Raw genomic sequence first — 24,093 nt, 5'->3', positions numbered from 1 at the left:
TCCCCCTCCTTTCAGTCTTTTTCCTACTGTTTCATTCTTTGTCTTGGTTTCTTCTCTTCTCTCACTCCCTTGTCTTCCTTTTCTCTCTCCATTATTTATCTTTTCTCTTCATGGGTTTTGCTAGAGACCAAGTTTTCTGTGGTTCCAGAAGACAGAGGGTGCTGGCCCTGTCTCGCTAAGAGCTGTTGAGCAGGAACTGAGGGACAGAGATGCCCTGATCCCCTTCTCAGAGGTGGGTGGGGGCTTCCTCTCCTCCATTTCTCCTCTTCCTCCTACCCTTGTCCCCCAAAGATCCTACCAATGAATAGAATTTAGAGCTAGAAGGCACCCTAGAGATGATCTAATCCAGGGTTCTTAATCTGGAGTTGATGAATCTAAAAAACAACCCATTTTGATAACTATATTTCAATATAGTTGGTATTCTATGTATTTTTAAACATTATTCTAAGAAGGGATGCATAGGTGTCACCAGACTGTCAAAGGGGCTTATGACACAAATGAGATTAAAGATTTTTGATCTATTACAACTCCTGCATTTTACAGATACAGAAACCAAGACCCAGAGGGCCTAAGCGATTTGCTCAAGGTTACACAGGTAACCAGTGAGTGGTGCAGTACAAATTTTAACTCAAGTCTTTTAATTTCAAACCCAGTAGTACTCTCTGATGTATTATTTGTTACTTCTTTCCCAGTTAAGTGAAATGAGGCACAGAGAGAGGGAGGACAGCCCGGGTGTTAACTCAGCGCACCTGACTCCAAAGCTAGCGTCCTAGACATTGCTCTTCTGTCTCTTTTCCCCTTACTCGAAGAGGAGGAGCCAAATAGGGCCTGGGGCTCTCCCATCTAGAGAGGTTAGCCCCAAGGTAAGATGAGGGCAAGGAATTGTGCCAAACCTCCCAAAGCAGCTGGGCCTCCCCAGGCCAGCCCAGGGGACAGAATGTGTGCATGAGGAAGGACCAGGTAAGAAAAAAATAGGGCAGGACCTCCCCACACCTCTGCTCCAGGCTTTAAGGCAATATAGCTCAAGGTCTTTAGAGAAAATCCCTCCCTCTATCTTCCAATGAGGGATGGCAGGAGGGAGGGTAAAATTCTCAAACCAACTGACCTGGCACAGCTTGGGTAGCCTTGTCTGGGAGCTCCCCCACCTTCCTAATTCCCTCCCCAGCTTCCTTGTCTAGAGCTACAGGTCTGAGCCTGAGGTTGGGGGATTGGGTGACCTGGGGGAAAGGGTGAACTGGAGAGAGATTCCAGCAGCAAACCCCCAAGTATGGCTACTATGGTTCCTATTCTTAAGATGGAAAAAGACTGGAGCCGGAAACCAAGAGCTTCCCAATGTCTCCCCTTCCCCCTTTCCCTGCCTGCCAAGTTTGGTTTCTTAAAAAAAGGAAAGCAGCCCCAAACCTCAAATCACACACACATACACACACACTCTCTCTCTCTCTCTCTCTCTCTCTCTCTCTTCTCTCTCTCTCTCTCTCTCTCTCTCTCTTCCCCCCCACCCCATATCTTCAGGCAGAGACAGAAATGAAGATAAACACAAAAAAAACACATGAAGAGCCAAATATATGATCAAAGACACACACACACACACACACACACACACAGAAACCTCATTCACATAGATCCTTATATACATATATCAACTCACCCTCCCTTCCGTGGCTCTGGAATTGCTATGAGAATATTTTCCTGGTGAACAGCAGGGGAGGGCAGCTGAGTGGCCTCAGAAAGCCACTAATTTTATTAAGAGTTTGGTTCCTTTGTTCCACAAGGCCCATGTTAGCTGTCTCCCTGAGCAAGAGCCCTAGTCTGCCTCTGCCTGGGCCTGCTCCTCTCCCAGCCCTAGACTCTATCCACAGGGTCTCAGCTTAATAGGCCCAATTAAGACACCAATTTCAAATCCCAAACCAGGCTCTAAGAGACTGGTATCCTTTCCAGCTCCTGTGCAGTTTCCCCCTAAAATGGTATTTTTGCTCATTCCCATAGGCCTCCCTGGGAGCTACCTTTTCAGAGTGAAATGGGGTCTGGGGACTAAAGTGGGGGGAAACCTGGCTTTTCTAAGAAAGGGAGAACAGAAGCTATGAGGAGCAGCTCTGGCCTAATTTTCCTTACCTTGTCTTCCTCCTCCCCCAGCCTATTTTGCCCTCATGATCTAGCATCATGGGGCTGCTGTAGGATGTGGTTGGGAGAGAGGGAATATCCAAAACCCTACCTGCCTCTTAGTGCTCAGGATTCCAGATGTTGTCCAAAGAATTTCAACAGAAACATGGAACAGAAAGATGGCTAGCTCTTTGGCTAGGTAGGTCTTTTGTTTCTGTCTTCTAAAGGGATACTCAGCTTTTCTACCAGGGCAGAACCAAGTTAGAGTTGACAGGGTTGGGAGGATTTGGCTGAAATGGAAGTGAGACCATCCCTCCCAACAATGACCCTAGTCATTCAGCATATATTTAACATTTTGACAAGCATTTATTAAGTACCTACTATATGCAAGCTTCTATAGTAGTACTGGGATAGAAAAAGGAAAAAGACAACTCAGTCTCTACCCTCAAAGAGCTTCCATTTTTTTCTAGCGGTTTGGAAGGTAGGACAGCAAAGTGGATGCATGCATCAGTTAATTCAAACTAGAGTCCCCATTACTTCCTTTTAACAGTCCATCTTCCCAAAACTATACCAGGTTTTCTAATTTCCTTCAAGATGGCAGATCTAGAGCTAAAAGGGCTCTTTAGTCCAATCCTCTATTTTCACAGAGGAGGAAACTGAGGCCCAGGGAGGTGAATGACTTGCTTAGGTTACAGGACTTGAACCCCAAGTCCTTCAATTCTGGAGGCAGAGCTCTTTCCACTCTGCCCAGCTGCCTCCTTGGTTGGTAGCCATCACATCTCCACTATGACTTCTCCCTTATCCTCCCAGGATTGATGGCGGTGGTTTGTACAATGGTCATTTACATTTAGGGTCATGTCCGGCTTCCCTCCAAACTAGGGGGCCAGCAGAGCATTTGGCTCTAGTAGAGTTCTCTGTTCTAAGTGGAGGCAGAGTGAGGAGGATAGAGTGGGGAAGCTGTCATACCTCTCATCTTTGGACTCCTTTCCTGACCCCTCTCTCTCTTTCTCTCCCTGCCCCTCCTCCTCCATGTCTCACACCTATCAGACCACTCTGGCCTGAGCTACTTCTTCACTGGTCTCTGCAAGCTAAGGCCTGTCACAAACCTCTCCTCCCAGGCCTGGTGCTGGGGAATTCTTTGCCCCAACAGATCCCAGAGAAGCTCAGTCTAGGGGGGGAGTTACCAAAACGCCTCTCCCCAGTTCTCTCCTGTCACATTCCCCTGATGTAACAGGATCAGGACAGGGGGTCATTGACCATCTGGCTTGCCCTAAATTCTTCCTTTTCCCCTTCTCTTTGTCCTCACTTAGGGAGACTGTCCCTAGGAACTCATCCCCTAGGGAGATTAGCCCTCTGTGCCTCTGATATCACCCGGTACCCCACTCCCTACACCCTCTAGGGTCCTGCCCAGTCTGACTGTGGGTACCCCTTCCCCTCCTCTGTGTGCCCTCCTCACACATATATATTCCCCAAATGTTCAACATAGAAGGTAGACAGAAGCTACTGTTTAAATTTTTTATTTCATTTATAAATTTTTATTTCGTTGTCAGTTTGTCCTTTATATGTATGTCTGTGACTTTGGCTACATGGCTCCCTAAGGCAAGAGCCAGTCCTCTTACACAATATACCCAGTAGGGTTAGGAACCTGTAGATAGAGAGCTCTCTCTACGTGAGCCGCTCAGTGTCACTTTATAATCTGAAATTTATCTAGAGCTCTATCCACTATATGTCAGAGGTCTTCCTGTGTCCAAAGCCAGCTCCCTAGCCCTTCTGTATCACAAATGCCTTTCTGTGCCCAGCAATACATGAAGTGAGGCCCAGTGATTCATAGGATAGTTCTTGTCTTTGCCTCAGCTTTCTTCTACCACAGGGGTCTTAGCCTGGGGGTCCTTGAATTTATTTTGTTGTAGGTATTCAGTTGTTTCAGTCATGTCTGACTCTTCATGACCCCATTTGGGGCTTTCCTGGTAAAGATGCTAGAGTGTTTTGCCATTTCTTTCTCCAGTTCTTTTGACAGATGAGGAAGCTGAGGCAAACAGGGTGAAGTCACTTACCCAGGGTCACACAGTTAGTGTCTGAAGGCAGATTTGAACCTCAGGTCTTCCTGACTCTAGGCCTAGCACTCTGTCCACTGCATCAGTCTTTTAAATAAATGTTAATAATTCTATTTGGAGGGGCAGCTAGCTGGTGCAGCGGATAGAGCTCTGGCCTTGGAGTCAGGAGAACTGAGTTCAAATCTGGCCTCAGACACTTCACATTTACTAGCTGTGTGACCCTGGGCAAGTCACTTAGCCCCGACTACCTCACCAAAAATGAAAAAAAATTATATTTTGATATAATTGGTTCCTTTTGTAAGCCTATGTATTTTATTTTATACATTTAAAACATTCTGTGCTAAAAATTATCTTTACATACAATTAGAAAAAAAACATACTATTAAAAAACCCCATTATTCTGAAAAGAGGTCCATAGGCTTTTCCAGACTACCAAAAGGCCCTTACACACACTCACACACACACACACACACACACAAAATGTGAGGAGCGCCCTGTTCTGGAGTTTCTCTAATATCCTTGGATTTCTAGGCTTGGGCCCATTGAGGGGTCCACAAGAGGTTGTGTATATGTGTAGGTATTTATGTGGCTGTTTGTGAGCATATGTGTATATGTGGGTCTGTGTGGGAGGATTGTTTTCTTACATATATATTCACATGTCATGTGTGTACACATGGGTATGTTGCCATCCTGACCATTATGGAAGACAACATCTCAGAGAGCACACCGAATAGGTTCTGAGTGATTGGGATTCTGATTAGAGAGACCCCTGTTCTGACTTGTCATAGACTCTCAGAGTTAGAGGGGATCTTACAGGTTTTTGTTTCCAACTTCGTACCTCATTCAGGAATCCCAGAGGGTTCTGACTCATTCAGACTTGGTCTTGTTTAGTGATATCTTAGGTAGTAGAGCTGTCCTCACCAACAATGTCACCCACATACTGGGTGTTCCCCTAGCTATCTCTAGTCACACCCTCTCACCCTAGTCCCATATGCCCTTTTCCTTCCTTGGTTTTTTCAGGAGTGTAAGTAGGGAAGGGTGGGAGGCTGGAGGCAGTGGCCCTAGGAGAAGGAGGACACTTCTGGCATGATGGATGTCAGACAATGAACACACTTCTTGAGGATAAGAGGATGATCCTATCAGTAACACCCTTCCCTCCCATACCCCTAACCACTAAGCTACCATCCCAAAGTTCTTTTCTTCTAACTACCTGACTATTCTGATGTTCTTAGACTGGATTGGTCTAGTGATGTTTCAGATGGTGGAAGCCTCCTTGCAAAAGACTTAGGGTCATAGGATTTACTGCTAAAATTAAGCACTTAATCTGTTAATAAGCATTTTTTAAAGAACCCACCCAGCAACAGGCTCTGGGAATATCCAAAGACAAAAAGAAAACCCTCTCTCATTTAAAGAAGCTTGCAGTCTCTTAGGGAAAACAATGAGTATAGCAGAAAAATATCTGATACATCATCTAGTCCAACTCTGTCATTTTACTGATAGGGAAACTGAGGCCCGGAGATGAAATTATTTTCAAGGTTGCACAGCTATTAAGTAGCAGACACATATTTCAAACCCTGGTATTCTGGCTCCATAGCCAAGCTCTTTTCACCTGTTGGGATTGAATTCTTTTTAAAAAATGAATACTGTATTAATTTATTTTGTTTTTACATCAGTAAGTCTTTCAAAGTTGATTATCTTTACAACATTGCTGTTACTGTGTTTTGCTCACTTTACTCCACATCACTTTATAAAGACTTCCCAAGGTTTTCTGAAACCATTCCCTTCATCATTGCTTACAACACATATTCCACATTGTGATTGAATTCTTAGGGGCACAGACTCCTGCTCCTCCTCTTTCAAACCCTCTCAAATCCTACTTTTTTCTCACCTTTGTCTCCTTCTTCCTGTCTCCCAGAATTATAAAACATAGAATGTCATAGCTGAAAGGTGAATTTAGAAATTATTAACCCAATCCTCTCATTATATAAAGAAGGAAAACTGAGGACCCAAGAAAGGCAGTAATTTCTTCAAGGTCACACAGGTTGCTAGTGGTAGAAGTGTTCCAATTCCCAATTCTGTTTTTTCATACTTCTCTCTTTTTTTCTCATTTTCTGTCCTATTTTCCTGTATTGTTCCATCTCATCCCCCTCCCTGTACTCACTCTTCCTCTCTCCCTCCCTCTCTCTCCACCTCCAGCTCCCCCTACAAACTCTCTCTCCCTCTCTCCTCTCTGCCTCCCCTTCTCTCTCCCTCTCCTCTTTCCCTCCCTTTCTCTCCTTTCTCCCTACTCTCCTCTCTCTCTCTCTCCCTCCCCACCTCTCTGTCTTCTACCTCTTCCTATCTCTGTCTCCCCACCCCCACCCCACTGCCCTCCATGTGGTTGTGGGGCTAGTTCAGGTTAGATAAGGATTTCCCCAGGAGAACAAGAAACAGTCAAATAAGGTCTAAGAAACCCTCTGCAGAGATGACATGTATCTCAGGACTTGGAATTACCCACATTTGAGGCCTGATTAGACAGGAGAGGAACAGATACCTTCTTTACTCAATGTTTTTCTGTCCTCATCTTTGTCTAGCAACCCTGTTCCAAATCCTCTCCTTTCCTTTCATCTGAGAGGCACCAGAGCATATGCAGGGGTGGAGAACCTGTGACCTCGAGGTCACATGTGGTCCTCTAGGTCCTCAAGTGTGGCCCTTTGACTGAATCCAAGTGTGAATCTAAGACCTCAAGGCCTCAGGTTCCCCCCCACCCCATAGGGGATGGAGAACTAAATTTGGAGATCAGAAGAACTGTGTCTGAATCCTTCAGACTCTTGCAAGCTTAGTGACCATGGGCAAGTTACTCAACTTTTCTGACCTTCATCTGTAAAATGGAAATAATAATAACACCTATCTCAAAGGGTTGTGGTGAGGGTGAAATGAGATAATTTGCAGAAATTGTTTTCCAAAGCTTAACATGCTATACAAATGTAAGCAGTTTATTGTTGTTATTGTTATCATTATTATTATCTTCATTGTGGGTCAAAGTCTTTGACATATGATCATAAGATTCAGAGCTTTGAGAGCTGATTCTATGAACTCCTTCCTCCCCACCTTTGATTCCTAACCCACACTTCCAGTGACCCCACCAAACTCCCTCCCTAAATCTCATTTTACTCTATCCCCTCCTCACTCTGCCACCTGAGGCAAGCCACTTTAATCCTTCTGGGCCATTGTCTTACTTGCTCAGGGAAGCACTAACTCTGGTCTTTGGGAGGGCTGGGAGGTGGGGTGTGGAAGGGGTGCCACACACATTGCATGCTATGGCTGTGTGCCCTTGGCATGTTGGGCTGGGCATGGTACTGTTTGCCAGGTGCAATGTGAACTTACAGTGAGTGGGAGAATGGCCTTCCCCTCTCCCCACCCCAACATCCCCCTCCCACCAGCCCCAGCTAATCCCTCAGGGTGGAGTCTCTGTTCCCCACTTAGTCAGCACATCTTGCAAATCCCGAATGAAGTTGCCCCAGGAAAAAAAAAAAGACAAAACGAAGAATCTGGGCACTCCTGGCCACTCTCCTTCTGAGAGTCTCCCACTCTGGCCCGTCTGACAGTCTAACCTTCCTTCCAGGTCTCTCCTCCTTTCTCATCTAAGCCCCCTCCTCTGCATTTCTGCCCTGTCTCCCACAATTCCTACACACTCAGATGCCTCATTCTCTTCTGCCTCAGCTTTCCCCAACTTGTTTCTTCTCCTTCTTTCTCACTTCCTCCTCCAGGAAGCCTCCCCTGATTCAGTTCCATTCAATTTTGTTCTCCAAACAGCCTCCCCACCCCTAAACCTAGCTCAGGGCTGAGGTCCACACTACCCTTATTCACTTGTTCATATTCCTTGCTCTCTGTTCCCCAAGTGTGTGTCCTGTCTCCTCCTTCAGAGCAGGGCCAGGTCATAGCCCCTCCTTCAGTTGAATGTTCTCCCACTTGCACCTCAAGGATCATGGGATCTTTCCATCTGACTTGCAGCTAAAGCTGTCTCTATATGTTGTCTCCCCAGTCTGAATGTGAGCTCCTGGAGGCAGGGGCTGTCTCATCTTTCATCTTATATACCAGTGCTTGGTGTTTTGCATAGTTAAGTCCTTAATAAATGCTTTTTCTTTCCTTCTTCCCCCTCTGTTCTCCCTCCCTTCCTCTCTTCTTTCTTTCCTTCCTTCCTCACTTCTCTTCCCCCATTTCTCTCTCCTTCCCTTCCTCTCTCCCTTCCTTTCTGCTTCCTTTCTTTTCTCTCTCCCTTCTTTCATCTCTCCTTTCCTTCCTTTTCTTCATCTCTTTCTTCTTTCCTTCCTTCATTTCTTTCCTTCCTTACTTCTCTCTCTCTTCTTCTCTCCCTTCCTTTCTCTCTCTCTTCTTTCCTCCCTTTCTCTCTCTTTCCTTCTTCTCTCCTTTCCTTCCTTTCTTCCCTCTTTTCCTCTCTCTTTTACTTCCTTCCCTCCCTCTCTGCCTCCCTTCTTTCCTTCCCTCCCTCCTTCCCTCCCTCCCTTCCTTCCTCCTTCCTTCCTTCCTTCCTTCCTTCCTTCCTTCCTTCCTTCCTTCCTTCCTTCCTTCCTTCCTTCCTTCCTTCCTTCCTTCCTTCCTTCCCTCCCTCCCTAAGTCTTCCTTTGGAGAGCCCATGTTGTTCTCTGGCAAGGAGCAGTATAAAAAGTACAGGGTTTGGAGTCAGAAGACCTGCATTTAAATCATGACTTTCCAGTTCAATCTCAATGTGACCTTGGGCAAATGACTTCTACTTTCTTGGACTCCACTTTCTCATCTGAAAAATGAGGGGGATTGAACTAGATGATTCCCAATGTTCCTTCTAGCCCTAAATTTAGATTCTCCTGTGCCTGCTTGTGTGTGTGTGTTTTTTAAATTCCTTTCTCCCTTTCTTTCAATGGGCAACTGTTGAGGATCTCTTGGTGGGGGTCTGCAGCCAATAACACAATTCCAGCCACTATGACCACTCTTGCTTACACTCGGAACACTCCTCTGCTCCCAAAGCAATTTTCACATGTGTTTGTGGACATCACTCATGCTCCTCTCCCTAAAATGCCTGTTTCAAGGAAGGAGGAGAAGCCCTGATGCTAAGTAAGAGGTCTGTTTCAAAGTGGCATGGAGATCCAGGAATCTTTCTTTCTACTTCCACTTATTTCTACACCTACTGTGTGTTGAAGTAAGAAAAGCACTGGATTTTAGAGCCCTGAGGATCAGGGTTCAAATCCTAATTCTACTACTTACTATCTGTGGGACCCTGGGTAAGTCATCTAACCTTTCTTATCCTCAGTTTCCTCATTTGTAAATTGGACCCACCCCTCCCAGTTTTAAATCTAAGAGTTTATGACCTTAGAAAAATCACTTTACTTTCCTATACTTCAGTTTTCTCATCTGAAAAATGGGTCAATGGTCCTTTCCCTCCTTTCTAAACCCTTGACTTTTTCATTCAAGGGAACTCCCCAAGTGGAAACTTTTTTCCACCAATGCAGATCAGTAACTCTTCTGTAATTCACAATTTTAAAAAAGTTGCCTTGGAAATGGAAAAGGGTTTTAAGTGACTCACCCAGGGTCATGTAAGGAGTATGTGTCAGAAGTAGGACATGAACCCAGGTTTTCTTAACTTTGAGGTCCACCTTCTCAGCATTATACCATTCTGAATCTCAATGATACATGGACTATATAAATGTTGTTATCTTTCATGTGCTAAGTGTCAGGTATAATCATAACTTCAGAGTTCCTCAGGAATTCTGGCAGCATCTCAGGCTCCCAATCAATCCCTCTTCACCCCAAATCCCTGACCTTAATCCTAGAGTCCTTAGAGCTTTGGAAAGGACCCATCCCACCCCCACCCCCCAGCACCCTGCCTCTGCTAATCTTGAAGATTCCCAGGGGGAAAAGGGGACTGGAGGAAGGAAGTTCAGGAGGCCATGGGCAGAGATGACTTGGGTTCAGGCACTCTGAATTATCTACACCTGGGGTGTGATGGGACAGCACAAGGCAATTGTGCTTTTCTCACTCAGTGCCCACATTTATCTGGCTACCCCTTCAGATCTGAGTCCTCCTTTTGTCTCATGCCACTTCCCCTAGATCAGGGTAAATTCCCAGTGCCCCCTTTGCCCTCTAGCCTTCCTGAGGCTGGTAAAACTGATCTCCTAGCACTCCTGGCTTTTTCTTCTCTGGATCCTAGGCTTTCCTGGTAATTGGTAAACAGCCTATTAAGCTGATTAGTGCAGTGTAATTAGAGATGGGAAAACAGAGGCCAGAGTGCTGGTAGGGGCTCCCCGCCCCCCACCCCCACCTCCACTGAGGCAGAGCTCCCCCAGGGGCAGGTTGATGCAACTTAGACTGACACAACCAGACAGGGCTAGAGTCAAGAGTTTGGGATGAAGAGTGAACTGAGGGTCAAAATCACAGCTGCCAAGTTCCCAAGAAGCAAGAGCTCCTGGTGGTTTCAGCCCAGAGCCCCAGCCTAGCTCAAAGAGGACAGCTCTAGAGACATTGTCATGGTATATATTACGGGAAGGTGGATGCTGAGGTTTAAATAAGAGGAGGCGGTCTACAAGACCACTTTGGAGCATGGAGATTGAGAACCCATCTGCTAGTGGACTTTGCCTGGTAGTAATGCCAGGGTCCTGTGATTTCCAGGAGTATTGCTTCCCCCCGGGGTTCACCCAGCCCACTGTGGTCCTCTGTGGGGAAATGAGGACAGTATGAAAAGGAGTTAGGGACGATCTCCTGGGGAGACATTCAATGATGTGGCATTCTCAGTTGCCAGCATTAGGTACAACCTTGCCACAAATGAGAGTGAGACACTGTCCCAGTTGATGAGTTAGGGACTGTCTAACTTGAGGCATGGAATTAGAGGGAGCCCCTATTTCCAGCTGAAGGATTAACAACTGTCAAACTGAGGATTTTAGAGACCATCCCATCCCTGCTGGGGAAGGGGAGAATTAAAGTCTATTCTAGTGCAATTGAAGGGGCCAGGCTGACTCTAAGAGGGCTAGGGATCATCCTTTCTCAGTTGATAGATTTAAGGACCCTCAGTCCATTCTCTCCCCTCCCAGAAGCCTGGCCACTGCACCCAAATTGGTGAGGAGTGTATGTCTTTGGTTCATCTTTTATAGCCAGCGTCCTGCTGAGCCCTATATTTGAACCCAAACCCTGAACTGAAGTTGGTAGTTAGAGCAAAAAGGAGTGGGGGAGAGATGACAAGAGGAATGGAACCATTAAAAGAGAGTTTCCTTGAATCTGACCTCAGGAAAATCTCTTCCCAGGTTACTGCCCTCATTGGACCCAGGGTGGAATCTCCCAGACCATGGCTCTCTCTCTCTATGGTGCGGATTTAAAGGTTTATGGAATCATAGATTCAGAGCTAGAAGAGACCTTGGAGGTCTTCAAATCCAGCCCCTTTATTTTACAAATGAGGAAACTGAGGCCCAGAAAGGGCAAATGACTTGCCTAAGGTCACACAGTAATGGAGCTGGGATTTGAGCCTGCTTCTCTTGACTCCAAATCCAAGGATCATGCCAAAGCAATGATAAGTGGGAAATTAAGGTTGATTCAATCATTTCATTAAACATTTATTAAGTACTACTAGGTGCCAGGCACTGTGCTAAGCACTGGGATATAATTGAGGAAATGAAAGGTGACTCTCTGGCAATCTACTGAGAAGGATTGTGTACCATTGTGGGAGAAGGAACAGCAGCAACTCGGACCCCTAAATATGGCATCAGGATAGATTGAGGGAGGGTAGCTCAGCCTGGATGAGGGTATGGCATGGAGGGGAGGGGCTCTCTAATCTGAAGTGAAGGATATACCAATGCCACAGGACACTGACCTGGCTGACTACTTATTGGCTGTGCTGGGGGGTGATTTTTCTTCTAATAAGAGTTTGGACTGGATGGTCACTGGGGTCCCTTCCAACTTCTGTGATATCCTAGCTGCTGCCAAAGGTACTGCCTCTCTCCCTCCCAAGCATTACCTAAAGAGGTGGAGGAGAGGGGCTCCCCGTGTTGGCTGGACTAGTCCCCTGAACATGGTAGGAGGCAACAGGTGTGGCCCACGAGGGCCAGGCCTGGGGAATTGGGCATTCATCCCACTGGCCTCCTCACCATCCCAGGGGCATTTGCCAATGGCTGCCCCACCCTCCTCATCTCTGGCCTCCTGCCAGTCCCTATGGCAGGGAATTGCCCCCCATCCCCATCCTAGCTTCTGTCCAGCCCCCTTCCCACTACCCCTGTCCTTCCTTGGTGCCCTTGCCCCACCCCCACAAGGATGCTTGTGGAAAAGGGGGGGGGGAGAAGCTGGTCAGGCAGGCTTGAGGGAAGGAAGGAGGAGGAGGAGAATGAGGAGGAGGAGGAGGAAAGGAAGGTCATGGGGTGGGGCTGACCCCAGCAGGAGGTCACCAGGGCTGTTAATCCAGCCTGACTGCGGGCCCTGGGATGAGCAGGGAGGTATTAGGGAGTTTACAACATCCTTTCATCCTGCAGGCTGCCTACCCGCCCTCTCCTCCTTTCTTTCTTTTCCTTTCTTTCCTTCTGCCTTTTTTTTTTCATTCCCTCCCTTTGCTGGCAGCCCAGCCCTAATAAAATGCAGTGTCTCCAGCAAGTCTGCCCGCCTGCCGCCTCACTGCTGCTCCCACCCGCCTGCACGCAGCCCTCAAACCAAACTGCTCCACTCAAGCCCCGCCTGGCAGCTGCCACCTTAACCCTTGCCAACCCAGCTTGGCGAGGCCTTGAGATTTCCTTCTCTCCTACCACTTCCTGGAGGGTCCTGCTAGGCCTGTCTTAGGATTTCTGAATCCTTCAGCATGTGTGTGTGACCTCCATGAGTGTCTGTGCATGAGCACCGTGCATGTGCCTGGGAAACAAGGCTCTGCCTCTAGTTATGTTTGTGTTTCTTAGATGAGATGACCTCAAAGATCCCTTCTAATCATAAAATCCTATAGGTGTGTGTATGTGTGTATAATATAGTGGTGTTTCTTGGGTTTGTGTGTACATCTGAGCCTACATGTGAGGCTGTTGTTTCCACATGTTTCTAGGTGTATGTGTCTCATGTGTCAATATCTCTCTGTACTTGTGGGATGTTGCCATTTATCTGGTGTGTTTGTCCATGTGCTTCTACATCCATGTGTGTGCTGACGTGTGTGCACATATGTGCACATCTGCATCTAAATCTTGTCGCTCTGCTGCTGTTTTGAGTGTTTCTGTGTTTGGGATGATATGTGTGTGACTCTGAATGCTTAAATCTGTTGGCGCTGTGCTTTCAGTGTTTCTCTGTGTGTGTGTGTGTTGGTATGTGGTGGTATGTGAGTTGCCCGGTGTGAATGAGTCTGACACATCCCTGTTGCTTGTTTTGTGTTTCTATGTCCGTACACGGCTGCAAGACGGTTCTGTGCCTCTCTACATGTTTGCATGGGAGAGATAGATTGCTGTGTTTCTTGGCACACGAGACTCTGTGATGCGATGTTGTTGAACGTATGTGTACGTGTTCATGACTCTTGGTCCTCAGCGTCCAGCTGCCCGGTGAACTCAGTGCCTTCTTCATCCAGCTGCACAGCTTCCTTTGAAAGGCCCCAGAGCTTGGGGGCTGAAGAGGGTGGAGGTTATGTTGGGGAGGGAGCGGGGCACCCAGCCAGCCCAGAAGACTGAGAGGTGGGAAGCGGGGAGGCCAGTAGCCCTGGCCCTGGTCGTTCAGCAGGAGAGGGTTCTGAGTCAGGGCTTGGTTCTCTCCCGGGGAAGGTAAACAGGGAACCCACCCGCCTTCAGACATTAGGTCGTTTGTTTATCTCCCGTCACCATTGCTATCCCCAGTCCAAGTCCCATTTGCCTGGGGTCCCTGCCAGCAAGGGAGGAGGTGAGGGGAGCTGGAGAGGGTGCCCCTGTCTTTAGCACCCTCCTTCCCCCAAACTGGATGCTCAGCTAGACCAGATACCAGCCCTTTAAGATACAGGGGGTGAGGGGCTACAAAAGGGGGAAGGGACAATGGGGTAGGGAATGCCTGTGTAAGCACATCTGTCAGGAGCCAGAGATCAAAGAGCAGCCCTCAGGTGACCCTGCAGCCAACAGAGCAGAGGCAAGCTGCCTGGCAGGGGACGCCACGCTGAGTGGAGTCCCTGGGGCCCTGCCTGCCCAGGGCATCGGCCTGACACGGGAAGGGGGGGGAGGTCAGGGAGAAGAAGGAGACTGGCAAACATAGGCTCTGCTTACTGCTCCCATGAACCTGCTACTTGTGTGACCTTAGAAACAGCCCTTTGCTTCTCTCAATTTTCTTATCTGTAAAATGGGTGAAGATCAGAATAGAGATTTTTAACTTGGGGCCCACAGAACCATGGATAGATTTGGGGGGTGCTGTGAATTTGGATGGGAAAAAATATATCTTCTTTTTTACTAAGCTTCCAGCTGAAAATGAGCAATTTCTTCAATTAAAATTTTTAAAAAATTCTTTAACCAGGGGTCTAAATACTTCACTAGACTACTAAAGGCATCTATGACACACACAAAAAATTTAAGGATTCCTGGTCTAGATGATCTTAAAATCCCTTCCAGCTCTAAATTCTATAACCTAATAAATTTTTGACCTCAGAACTGAGGTCCCCCACTGCTACCACTGGACTGGGGTGTTCAGCCCCAGAGCAAAGACAGGATGTAAGAGCCCAAATCCAAGCACCAGGGTCCTTGCTTTCACTGGCACAGGGTGACAACTCACTAGTTTTGACATGGGGAGAAAATACACAGGAGATTACCCATTATTAACACTGGTGCCACCTTCCCTAGAAAACCCTTTTCCCCTCAAGCCAGGGATGATCAGTTCTGCAGTCCAGGGAATGAGTCCTTTATCCCCAAATTCCTCTTCCCAACCTTCCAGTGGGCTAGTGGCTAAGCCATGAGCCTTTAGATTCAATTTTTTTTTATTAATATCAGATATAAAGATGGGTCCAGTAAGAAAGCACAAAGAAAAAGGAGTATAGTATGGTAGGGGGAGTGAAGGGGAAGCTGGCCAGGGCCATGCTGTCTCCTGGGGTGGGATTCCCAAAGACTCACATATCTCCTAGCCTACCCACCCATCCCTGCTCCGACCAAGCCAAAATCCACCAGGAGCCAACAACCCCGTTCTCTCAGTTCTACACACAGCAAGATCTGTACAGGAGGGAATAGTCACATAAATAGGAAACCACGGCAGGGAGGAGGTGGCTTCTTTCTCTTAAAAAAATATTATATATGTATATGTATGTACATATACATCTCTACAGTATTTGGGTTCCCCCCTTTCTTTGGTGTTTTACCACAATAAGAGTAGGAGGAGAGATGGCTTTTGAGGTCCCTGGGGGGAGGACGTAGAGTCCCAAGGTACCCCTAGCCCAAGAGGAAGGAACTGAGCCATCCTCCCATCCCATCCCCCTTCTCTTCCCTTTTACTGAGCTTTTTCCAACCCAGTCTAGCCGGGAGAAATTTGTTTCCTCCGACACCCAAAAGGGGATGGTGGTTACTTTTTCTTGGTGGCTGGTTTTCTTCATGACTTGAGGTTTGGGGGCTAAAAAATCACCAACTTACTGGAGGAGGGAGAGATGAAGTAGGAATGTGGGAGGAGAAGGTGAAGATGCCTAAGAGGGGAGTTTGGTCCTATTTCTTAACAATGCCCTTCGTTTTCTATTTTTCAACAGCTTTTAGACCAAAGTTGTGCAAAGTTCTGTACACTGAACGAGAAACATAGTCCTGGGGAAGTCTATTTAAGAACCCCTAGCAGAGAAGGAGTCTGGGGTCCTAGAGAAGAAAAAGAACCACTCCGCAGGTTCCCTTCTTTAAGGCCACAAATAATCAGTCTTTTCCCCACTCTGGGTTTTTTCTTTGGTTTAACCCCCAATTCTAATATGGGGTTTGAAGGAGGTGGAGAACCAGGACAGGGGACAGAAAGAGCCTCCACCCATTCCTTCTAGCCTTCTTACCAAGGGAATTCATTAAATGGTCTTTCCAAGGGCTGGTAGGGAGGAGCAAGGTCTGACTATGAGCCAGAATCTCCCAACCAGCTTTGCCAATACCTCCAAGCACTCTCTACCTTGCCCTTCCCGCCTTCCATCCCCAAAGTCTCTAGTCCAGAGAACTGAGGCAAGTATCAAATCTTACAAGACAGGAACCTCCCAAAGCCTGTCCAGATTCGTCCAGGGAAGACACTGTCCCAGCTGAGTACAACAAGCCTCAGCATCTGGGAGGCCAGGTACAGCGTGGCAGGGGCAGCAGGGAACAGAGTGTGGGAAATCCTGGGTTTCTATAAAGTTGTTCAGGAAGAACCCAGATCTCTGAAGAAAGGGGATAGCCTAGGGAGATTGGGGGGCCTCTCCCTACCCCTTCCACTCCTCGCTGATTCCTGAGTATCGGCCATGACGGATGCTCCTCTGGCTCAGTCCTGGGTTGTCCTTCGTTGGTAGTGGGTGGGGAGTCTGGGTTCCCCCAGAATCCCAGAACAGGGGTTCCCCCTCAGTACACAGCCCCACTATTAGGTGGGGGGCCAGGAGAAGTGTGATGCAGGGTGGCAGGTGGAGGGGGTTGCTGTAAGTGAGGTCCGCTCAGGTTCTGAGTGTGATACCAGGAATTGGTGGGGTCGTCCAGGTAGCTGGGGGAGGCGCTATAGGGGAGCGGTGGGGGTAGCTGGCTCCGGGCTGGGGCCGAGGTGCTGTGGGAAGAGGTGTCCCAGAGGGCTGGAGAGGGGGGAGAGTTGCAAGCCATGGAATCGCTGTTGTTGGGACTATGCTCCAGGGGTACCTCCCCATTTTTGTAAAGCTTCTTAAACTTGGACCTACGGTTCTGGAACCAGATTTTTACCTGGAACAGAAAGGGGGTATCAGTTAGCACAGAGCCAAGAAGAGGTGGGACATGGGCAAGGGGAATGGGGAGTGCACTGGGACAGTGGCATTCTCTCTCATATCAAATACCTTTATACACTCAGAGATACACAGATACATACTTACATACATCTACAGGCACAAATACCGCCCCCCCCAACTATATACACACAGACAAATAGTAACATACACAGGCACATACTGAGAGAAATTTAACCACACTCACAAACATAAATGTGGATACATATAGGGATTCAGGAATTATTCATGGGGGGGAGTGACTTGGGGACCCTTATATGCCCTTCCAAGCCTCAGGGAGCAGGTGAACAATGACTCCCCAAATTCCCCTTAGGGCATCCCCCCTCCTCCCTGACACTGCTCCCCACCCCATGACACTGACAAACAATGATTCAGCTCTCTCACTGGGTGACCCAGATTCCCAGCAGCTGGGCCCCACGCAGCGTCCCACCTGTCAACACTAGGAGGGAGCCAGGCGTCCCGCAACCCTCCCCTCAGGGGCACAGTGCTGCTGCCAGGATAGGGTGGGAAGGGCCCTGAATAGTCCCCAGGTCTCTCAGGGGCCTCTTTGAGGGGCATCGAAACCGTGTAGGGGGCTTTGGAGCCCAGCCTCTCAACTAGGTCAAGTTTCTTGCCTTTTCTCACAAGTCTCTCCTTCCTGCCCTGGGTTTGCAGGGGCAAGGGAGACATAGCTCGGTTAGGTGGCAGTAGGTGTTTCTGGGGCCTGGAGCTAGAGGTTCCCCTTTCTGTGCAGTGACAGTGTGGTTCACTGGCAAAAAGCAGTGAGTCAGAGGACCTGAGTTCAAATCCTGACCCTGTCATTTACTACCTATGTGACCTTGGGAAAGTTATATCACTTCTCTGGATCTCAGTTTCCTCATTTGTAAAATGAGGGGGGTTGGACCATGTGATTTCTAAGTACTTTCCAGTCCTAAATCTATGAAAATTCTATGAGTCACCAAGAATGTGTTGGGGACACAGCAGAGATATAGATGCAGAATATACATGTATATATATTCATATACATTTATATACACACATCTATAGATAGACACATGTCTACATTGCTACTATATACATTCAATACACACATTAGCGTGCAGATACATGTATGTATACAGGCATGTTTGTACTCTTACACACACAATAGATATGTGCACACCCATGCATGCGTAGTCCAATCTCGGGAATGCCGTGGAATGGACCCTGGTTAGGTAAATGATCAGGAATTCTTGGATCAAATGGGGAAGGATGGAAATGCCTGTTGGGGGGGCAGTTAGTCCCCCTCACTGTTTTTTGTTCCATGTCAAACACATAAATATACATGTACCCACATGCAAATACTCAAATATGAACGGTCATTCTAATACTAATATGAAAGCACCACACTCAAAGACAGACATATAGCCCTCAGTAATTAAGAAGGAAAAGGGCTGTCCATAGATCTCCATACTTAAATTGCTCCCCATACACCTTTCTCTTCTGCCAGAACTATGGTGGGGAACCCAGACAGCTAGAGTGCACCCCCCCCCCAAATTCTTGGTGCACAAAGATGAGAGGTCAGAAAGCAGGAACGTCTCAAATGAGGGTAGCACGGGATACAGCTGCAGCTATGGGAATCTGGAAACAGTGAAGCCTTACTTGGGTCTGGGTGAGGCCCAGCTGGGCAGCCAACTCGGCCCTCTCCGGCAGTGCCAGGTACTGGGCCTTCTGGAAGCGGCGCTGTAAGGCCGCCAGCTGGTAGCTAGAGTAGATGGTTCGAGGCTTCCTGACCTTCTTGGGCTTCCCATTCACCATTCGGACCTCCGGCTCCGGCTCCTCCTTCACCGACACTGTAGGGGGGGAGGGAGGAGCATGGGTCAGCCTCCAGAGATCCCTCACTACCCTCCCCTCTTCTGGGATTTCCCCAGCTCCTGAGCCTCTGTGCACCGGGGCTGGGCAAAAGGAGCACCCAAGGGAGAGAGCTGGGGCCAGGCCGGGCTGAGTTTGCAGACTTGGGTTGGGTCCCAGGGCCGCCCACAGCTCGGAGCTCCCCATCCCGTCTGGGTGTCTCTCCAGCTGAGCAATCTATCCGTGGCTGGGTGTCTCTCGGGCTCGCCCATAACTAGTTTTACAGTATCTTCCTTCTTTCTCACCCTTCTCTGTTGTCTTTTTGGAAACTCTGGGCACTTTCTTTCCCTTTCTTACCGTATGTCTCTTTCACAACTTCTCCGCTCTGTGTTCTGGTCTCTTGTTTTGCTGCGTCTCTACCGTACTCTCTCCCCTTTCCCTACATCTCTCCTTTTTTATAGCCAACTCATTTTCTTTCTCCTTTCCCCTTCTCTCTTCGTTTTCGATCTCTCTTTTTCTTCTCTTTCTGTCTCCCTCATTAAGCGGTTTTTTTCTTTTTCCTTTCTCCTTTTTTCCTCTTCTTTCCTCCCCATGGTTTGTTTCATTTCTTCCTTTAATCTCTCTCCCTGCTCCCCCTCCGCCCCATGACCCTCACCGCCCTCCCTTCTTCTTCAGTCCTTTCTCTCAGCCCTTTTTTCTTTCCTTGGCTCCCCGAGCAAGCACTCGGTCGATCTCCAGAGTTACTTCACTCTGCCCAACCCCAAGGGCCCTCCTACACCTACCATTTTTCACTTAACTCTACCCTTATCGCCCTCACCCCCACTCCCCACCGTGCAGTAGCCGCCCGCTCCTAGCTCTAAGCAGTGTATTTCTCTTGCTTCGGGGCTTGATCGCCTCTGGATCGTATCCCCATTTACCTGGATCCTGGGCTGGCAGCGGCTGCTCCCGGTAAGCCCCATATTGCCGATAGGAGGCTCCATAGGTGTATTCCGATTTGGGCGAGTAGGCGCCAGTGCCTGCAAGCCCATTAAGATTGAACTGATGGTGGTAGGCGTAGGGATTCACCGCCTGCCCATAAGGTTGACCCGTGTAATAGTCGTGCTGTGGAGCACTGTAGTAGCCCAGGTCCGTGACGGAAGACTCCGGTAAAGTGGGGGAGTCCTTGGAGCCAGCATGGCAGCTGAGTGAGCTGGAGATGTCCGTGAGGATGCTGCTGAGCTTGCGATCCAAGGAGCCACTCATCGCTGCTGGGTGACTGGCGCCGCGCCACCCCCGAGGTGGCTGCAGCCCGGGCCAAGCGAGCGCGGGGGAGGAGAAGAGGCGGAAGGGGGGGGGTCGTGAGTAGAAGGGGAGGGGAGGCGGGGTCCTCTGTGTCGCGGGTCTCCGAGGGAGGAGGAGGCCGAGGGGGTCTCTCAGATCATCGCCTGGTCCGGCGTTAGGTGCCTCTCTCGTCCCGCGTCTCAGCCAAATGCTGCCAGCTCCGCCCGGCCGGCTGGTTATGGGCTTAATTGCGGAGTCAGGGAGGGTGGATGCTGCTCGCTGATTGGCTGAAAGTATTGCCTTGAAGGCAAAACACTTCTGTCTCTCTGTCTCTCTCTGTCTCTCTCTCTGTCTCTCTCTCTGTCTCTCTCTCTGTCTGTCTCTCTCTCTCTCTCTCTCTCTCTCTTCTCTCTCTCTCTCTCTCTCTCTCTCTCTTTCTCTGTCTCTGTCTGTCTCCCACTCTTTGTTGTTACCCTAAACACATACATACACACGCCTCTTAGTCCTCCTCCAGTCAGTCTCATGCCCCCCCCCATAAACCTGAAGTGCCTCTGAAATGTTATGTCGGCTGTTGGGCGGGGGCATTAATAAAAAGGAGCTGGAGGGTGGGGAAGGGTGGGCAGGGGAACGGTGTTTAGAGCCCCTGAAAGTGACCACGTGTGCCTCTGTCGGACTGTGGGCTTCATTGTGGGCCTAGCTCTGTGCGTATGTGTATACGTGTGTGGCGGAGGCGGGGAGCACAGTCCCTGTACGATGTTTATTAAGGGTGATGTGCCTGAGTGCACATATGTCCGTGTGCTTACATGTATGTGCTTACACGTATGATATATCTACAACCAAGTATGTGTGCCTGTGTAAATTGAAGACAGCCAAATGTGAGGGAGAGGTCTACAGAAAACGGGGAGAGGGCCCACCAAAGCTCTAGGGAACAGGTGGACCTTCTAGGTTCTTGTCATCCTGGGGATGGGGAGAAAGGTCTTATTGAGGGGAGATGGGATGTCGTGTGTATGTGTGTGTGTGTGTGTGTGTGTGTTGATCACAGAATCATAAATGTAAAGCTGGAAGAGACCTCAGAGACCAACTAATCGAACCCTCTCATTTTATAGATGAGGAAACTAAGGTTCAAGTAGATTAAGTGATGTGCCCCAAAGTCACACAGGTTGTGTCTGAAGTATAGGGTTTCGGAAGGTAACGATAATTGGAGTAAAAGATGCTACTGGAGAAAATCAAGGGAAAGAGTGGGGTAGAAATGGCAGTGGGGTGTGCTTAACTTGTGTATTTGAGAGAGCGGATATTGGGACATTTGCTTTTGTTACTTGTATTTCTGGAGAAACTGTGAATCTGGAATGTGTCTATATACAGGGTATCCCAAAATAATTTTAAGCTGTTATAGTTAAAAACCTCACTAACACTTTTGGGACACCTGGTATATAGGGAATGAGCCTGTAGGGTTGTTCTTGTTTCTGGTTTGCCTGGGGAGGTGTAGAGATGTGTTAGTGGGTACGCTAGCTGGTGGTCTGTGTCTGCCTGTGCGTTGGTGCTTGGGGGGGTGCTCTTTGTATTTAGGTGAATGGTGCATGAATGTGGGCACGTATTGGTGTGTGTGTGTGCGTGTTTGTGTGTTCGTGTGTGCATGTGTGTGTGTGTGTGTGTGTGATTTGTGAGCAAAATGGAAGGTGGGCATCCAGACGGAAGAACCCTGTGTTACTGGGTGCAATTTAATTTATGCATATGTCTGAGTGGGGATGCATGTATACACAGGGTTCAGTACATCAGGATGTAGGCACAAGTGTGGGTAACCAATGTGTTATCTGTACGCGTCGCTGTCTGGGTGTGTGTACAAATGTCTCGATCTTTTCCCAAACTCATTTTACTTAGAGACGCGACCTAAGCCCCAAACTCCTTCCTTACCACCACCTGCCCTGATAAAGAGTCTTTCTCCCTCCTTCCTCTCCATCCTCCTCATCCCAGTGTCCCTCAGCACCCCCACGCTTTCAAGGGCTTGGCTCCCTCTATTCCATCCTATGGGGAGGAGACTCTGGGATGTTCTGAAGCCATGAGACTTGGGGATATTCTCTTCTTACTCCTCTCTCCCCCAACCTAACCTTCCCCCACCCCTCAACTCATTTTCTTAATGCCCAGACGTGGGGAAGCGGCAGGAGCACGCAGTGCAACTCTGCCACCTGCTGGTTATTCTTGGTACTGCATCTCAGCAGGGACTTCAGCTTCCTCTCCAAAGTTGGGAGCAGAGGGAGGCTTAGGCATTAGTCCTGCATCTCTGTGAAGCATGGCAGGGTTGGGAGTTGGGGTGGGGTGGGGTGGGATGGGATATAGGGGTGGAAGAGATTTTGAAACCCTACTTCCCGCCATATAGAAACACGAGAATAAAGTTCTATGACTCCCCTCCATCTCCTCCAAAAGAGCCAGACCAAATATCCACTGGCAGGAAATAATTTAAAAATGCTTGAAGATTCTTCTCTTCTCTTCCCTTCTCTTCCCTTCTCTTCTCTTCTCTTCTCTTCTCTTCTTCTCTTCTCTTCTCTTCTCTTCTCTTCTCTTCTCTTCTCTTCTCTTCTCTTCTCTGTCTTTTTAAGCGAGGGAAACAGTTCAGAAACGGGAGGGAGACGTGCTTCAGCTTTTAGGACAGAAGGACAAGGGACTGATCCCCTTTCCCTGGGGCGCTCTGCTGCGTGGGAAAGGTGGGGGCGCGGGGAGTGGGGGTGGAAACGGTATCTGTCTATCTCCGCGTCCCCCCAGCGCCTATCGCCCGCCACTCGAAGCCCGTGGCGAGGCGAGTTTCCACCCGCTCGGGGTGCCCTCTGTTCTGCTGCCAACCGGGCGCCAAGGGAGCCTGGGGCATAGGGTGCGGCGCAGTTTCCCCTTCCCGGGAAGTTGGACGAGTGGGGGAGCTAAAAACCGAAAAGAGTTTTGGGACAAGACAAGGGTAGGGGTGAGGGGAAGCGGTATGTGTGAGGGAAAAGGGACCGACAGGGGTGCATCCGAGAGCCTCCTCCCCCTTCCCCGACACTCTGGAAAAAAAGGAGGCAATGCACACGCAATTTTCCTGGAGGGCTCTTGAGAAAAGAGGGAAGGTGGGATTCAATCTCAGATTCTGCCTTCCAAAGTGTTAAGGAGGAAATTGGAGGGCCCTTGGATACAGAAGTTGAAGATACTTTAGAAATTATTTTACAGATGAGGAAACTGAGGCCCAGAGAGAAGACAGTAACTTGTCCAAGGTCAGGTATCTAGTAAGCAGGCACCTGGATATTTAGGTTTTCTGATGGTCCAAATGCAGTCTTTTCTGTATATCACAGAGGTCCCCTTTATCACTAGCTGCCCCCATCTGGCTGCCCCTCTGCTAAAGTATCCTTCTAGGCCAGTTTTTGGATGTGAGGAATGAGAGGAAATTCCCTGTGTTCCTACTTACCCTCCTCAGCACTTAGGACTCCCCAGAAATAGGCCCAAGCTGAAGAACTGGGAACTGGAATTAAATCTATGCCAGAACTTTGAAGATCTGTGATTTCATCCTTCTAACTGAGAGAGTAATAGTCCTTTTACCTTTCTTTCTGTTGGCAAGCGCCTCTGAGGTGAGTAAGGCTAGACCTCCAATGACAGTCCATGCCTAGCCTGTACTCAAAGCCTTTCATGTTTGGTAACACCTGCCAGAGCTTTCGTTCTGTTGGCACAGCCTCCAAGAAGCTGGCCATAGAGCAAGACTTATAGGCAATGGCACTGGGCAGGGTGGTGAGCTCAGAACAGTGCACTGAAATTGAACAAGCCCATAGAACAGAGTCTTTCCTTTCCTTTCCTTGTCCACAACACATGCCAACTTATGTGCCATTTGTACCCACCAATTGCTACTATTTCACTGAAAGCCCTTGCCAGTTTTGATAGGGCATCCTTGTCCAGGTTGAGCATGATCAGGCAATACCCTCTGAGATATAGACAGGGTCCCTACTGTTGAAGGTGATTTCTTCCTCCTCAAATTGTCTTTGG

General features: G+C 48.5%; 1 protein-coding gene across 1 annotated transcript; it reads right to left on the bottom strand.

Moving 5' to 3' along the window:
- Positions 1–15,048: 15,048 nt before the first annotated feature.
- Positions 15,049–20,316, bottom strand: DLX3 (distal-less homeobox 3). Its single transcript, XM_020997269.1, has 3 exons — positions 19,755–20,316; positions 18,649–18,839; positions 15,049–16,969 (listed from the first exon to the last, which is right to left on the bottom strand). Exons 1-3 carry the CDS (start codon positions 20,077–20,079, stop codon positions 16,625–16,627), a joined length of 861 nt encoding a protein of 286 aa, XP_020852928.1. The 5' UTR covers positions 20,080–20,316; the 3' UTR covers positions 15,049–16,624.
- Between the last annotated feature and the right edge of the window lie 3,777 nt (positions 20,317–24,093).

This window comes from Phascolarctos cinereus, unplaced genomic scaffold (genome assembly GCF_003287225.1).
Source record: "Phascolarctos cinereus isolate Bilbo 61053 unplaced genomic scaffold, phaCin_HiC Scaffold_5;HRSCAF=322, whole genome shotgun sequence".
Taxonomy (NCBI): domain Eukaryota; kingdom Metazoa; phylum Chordata; class Mammalia; order Diprotodontia; family Phascolarctidae; genus Phascolarctos; species Phascolarctos cinereus.
Note: the sequence above shows the minus strand (reverse complement) of the source record. Positions and strands in the feature narration are given on the sequence as shown.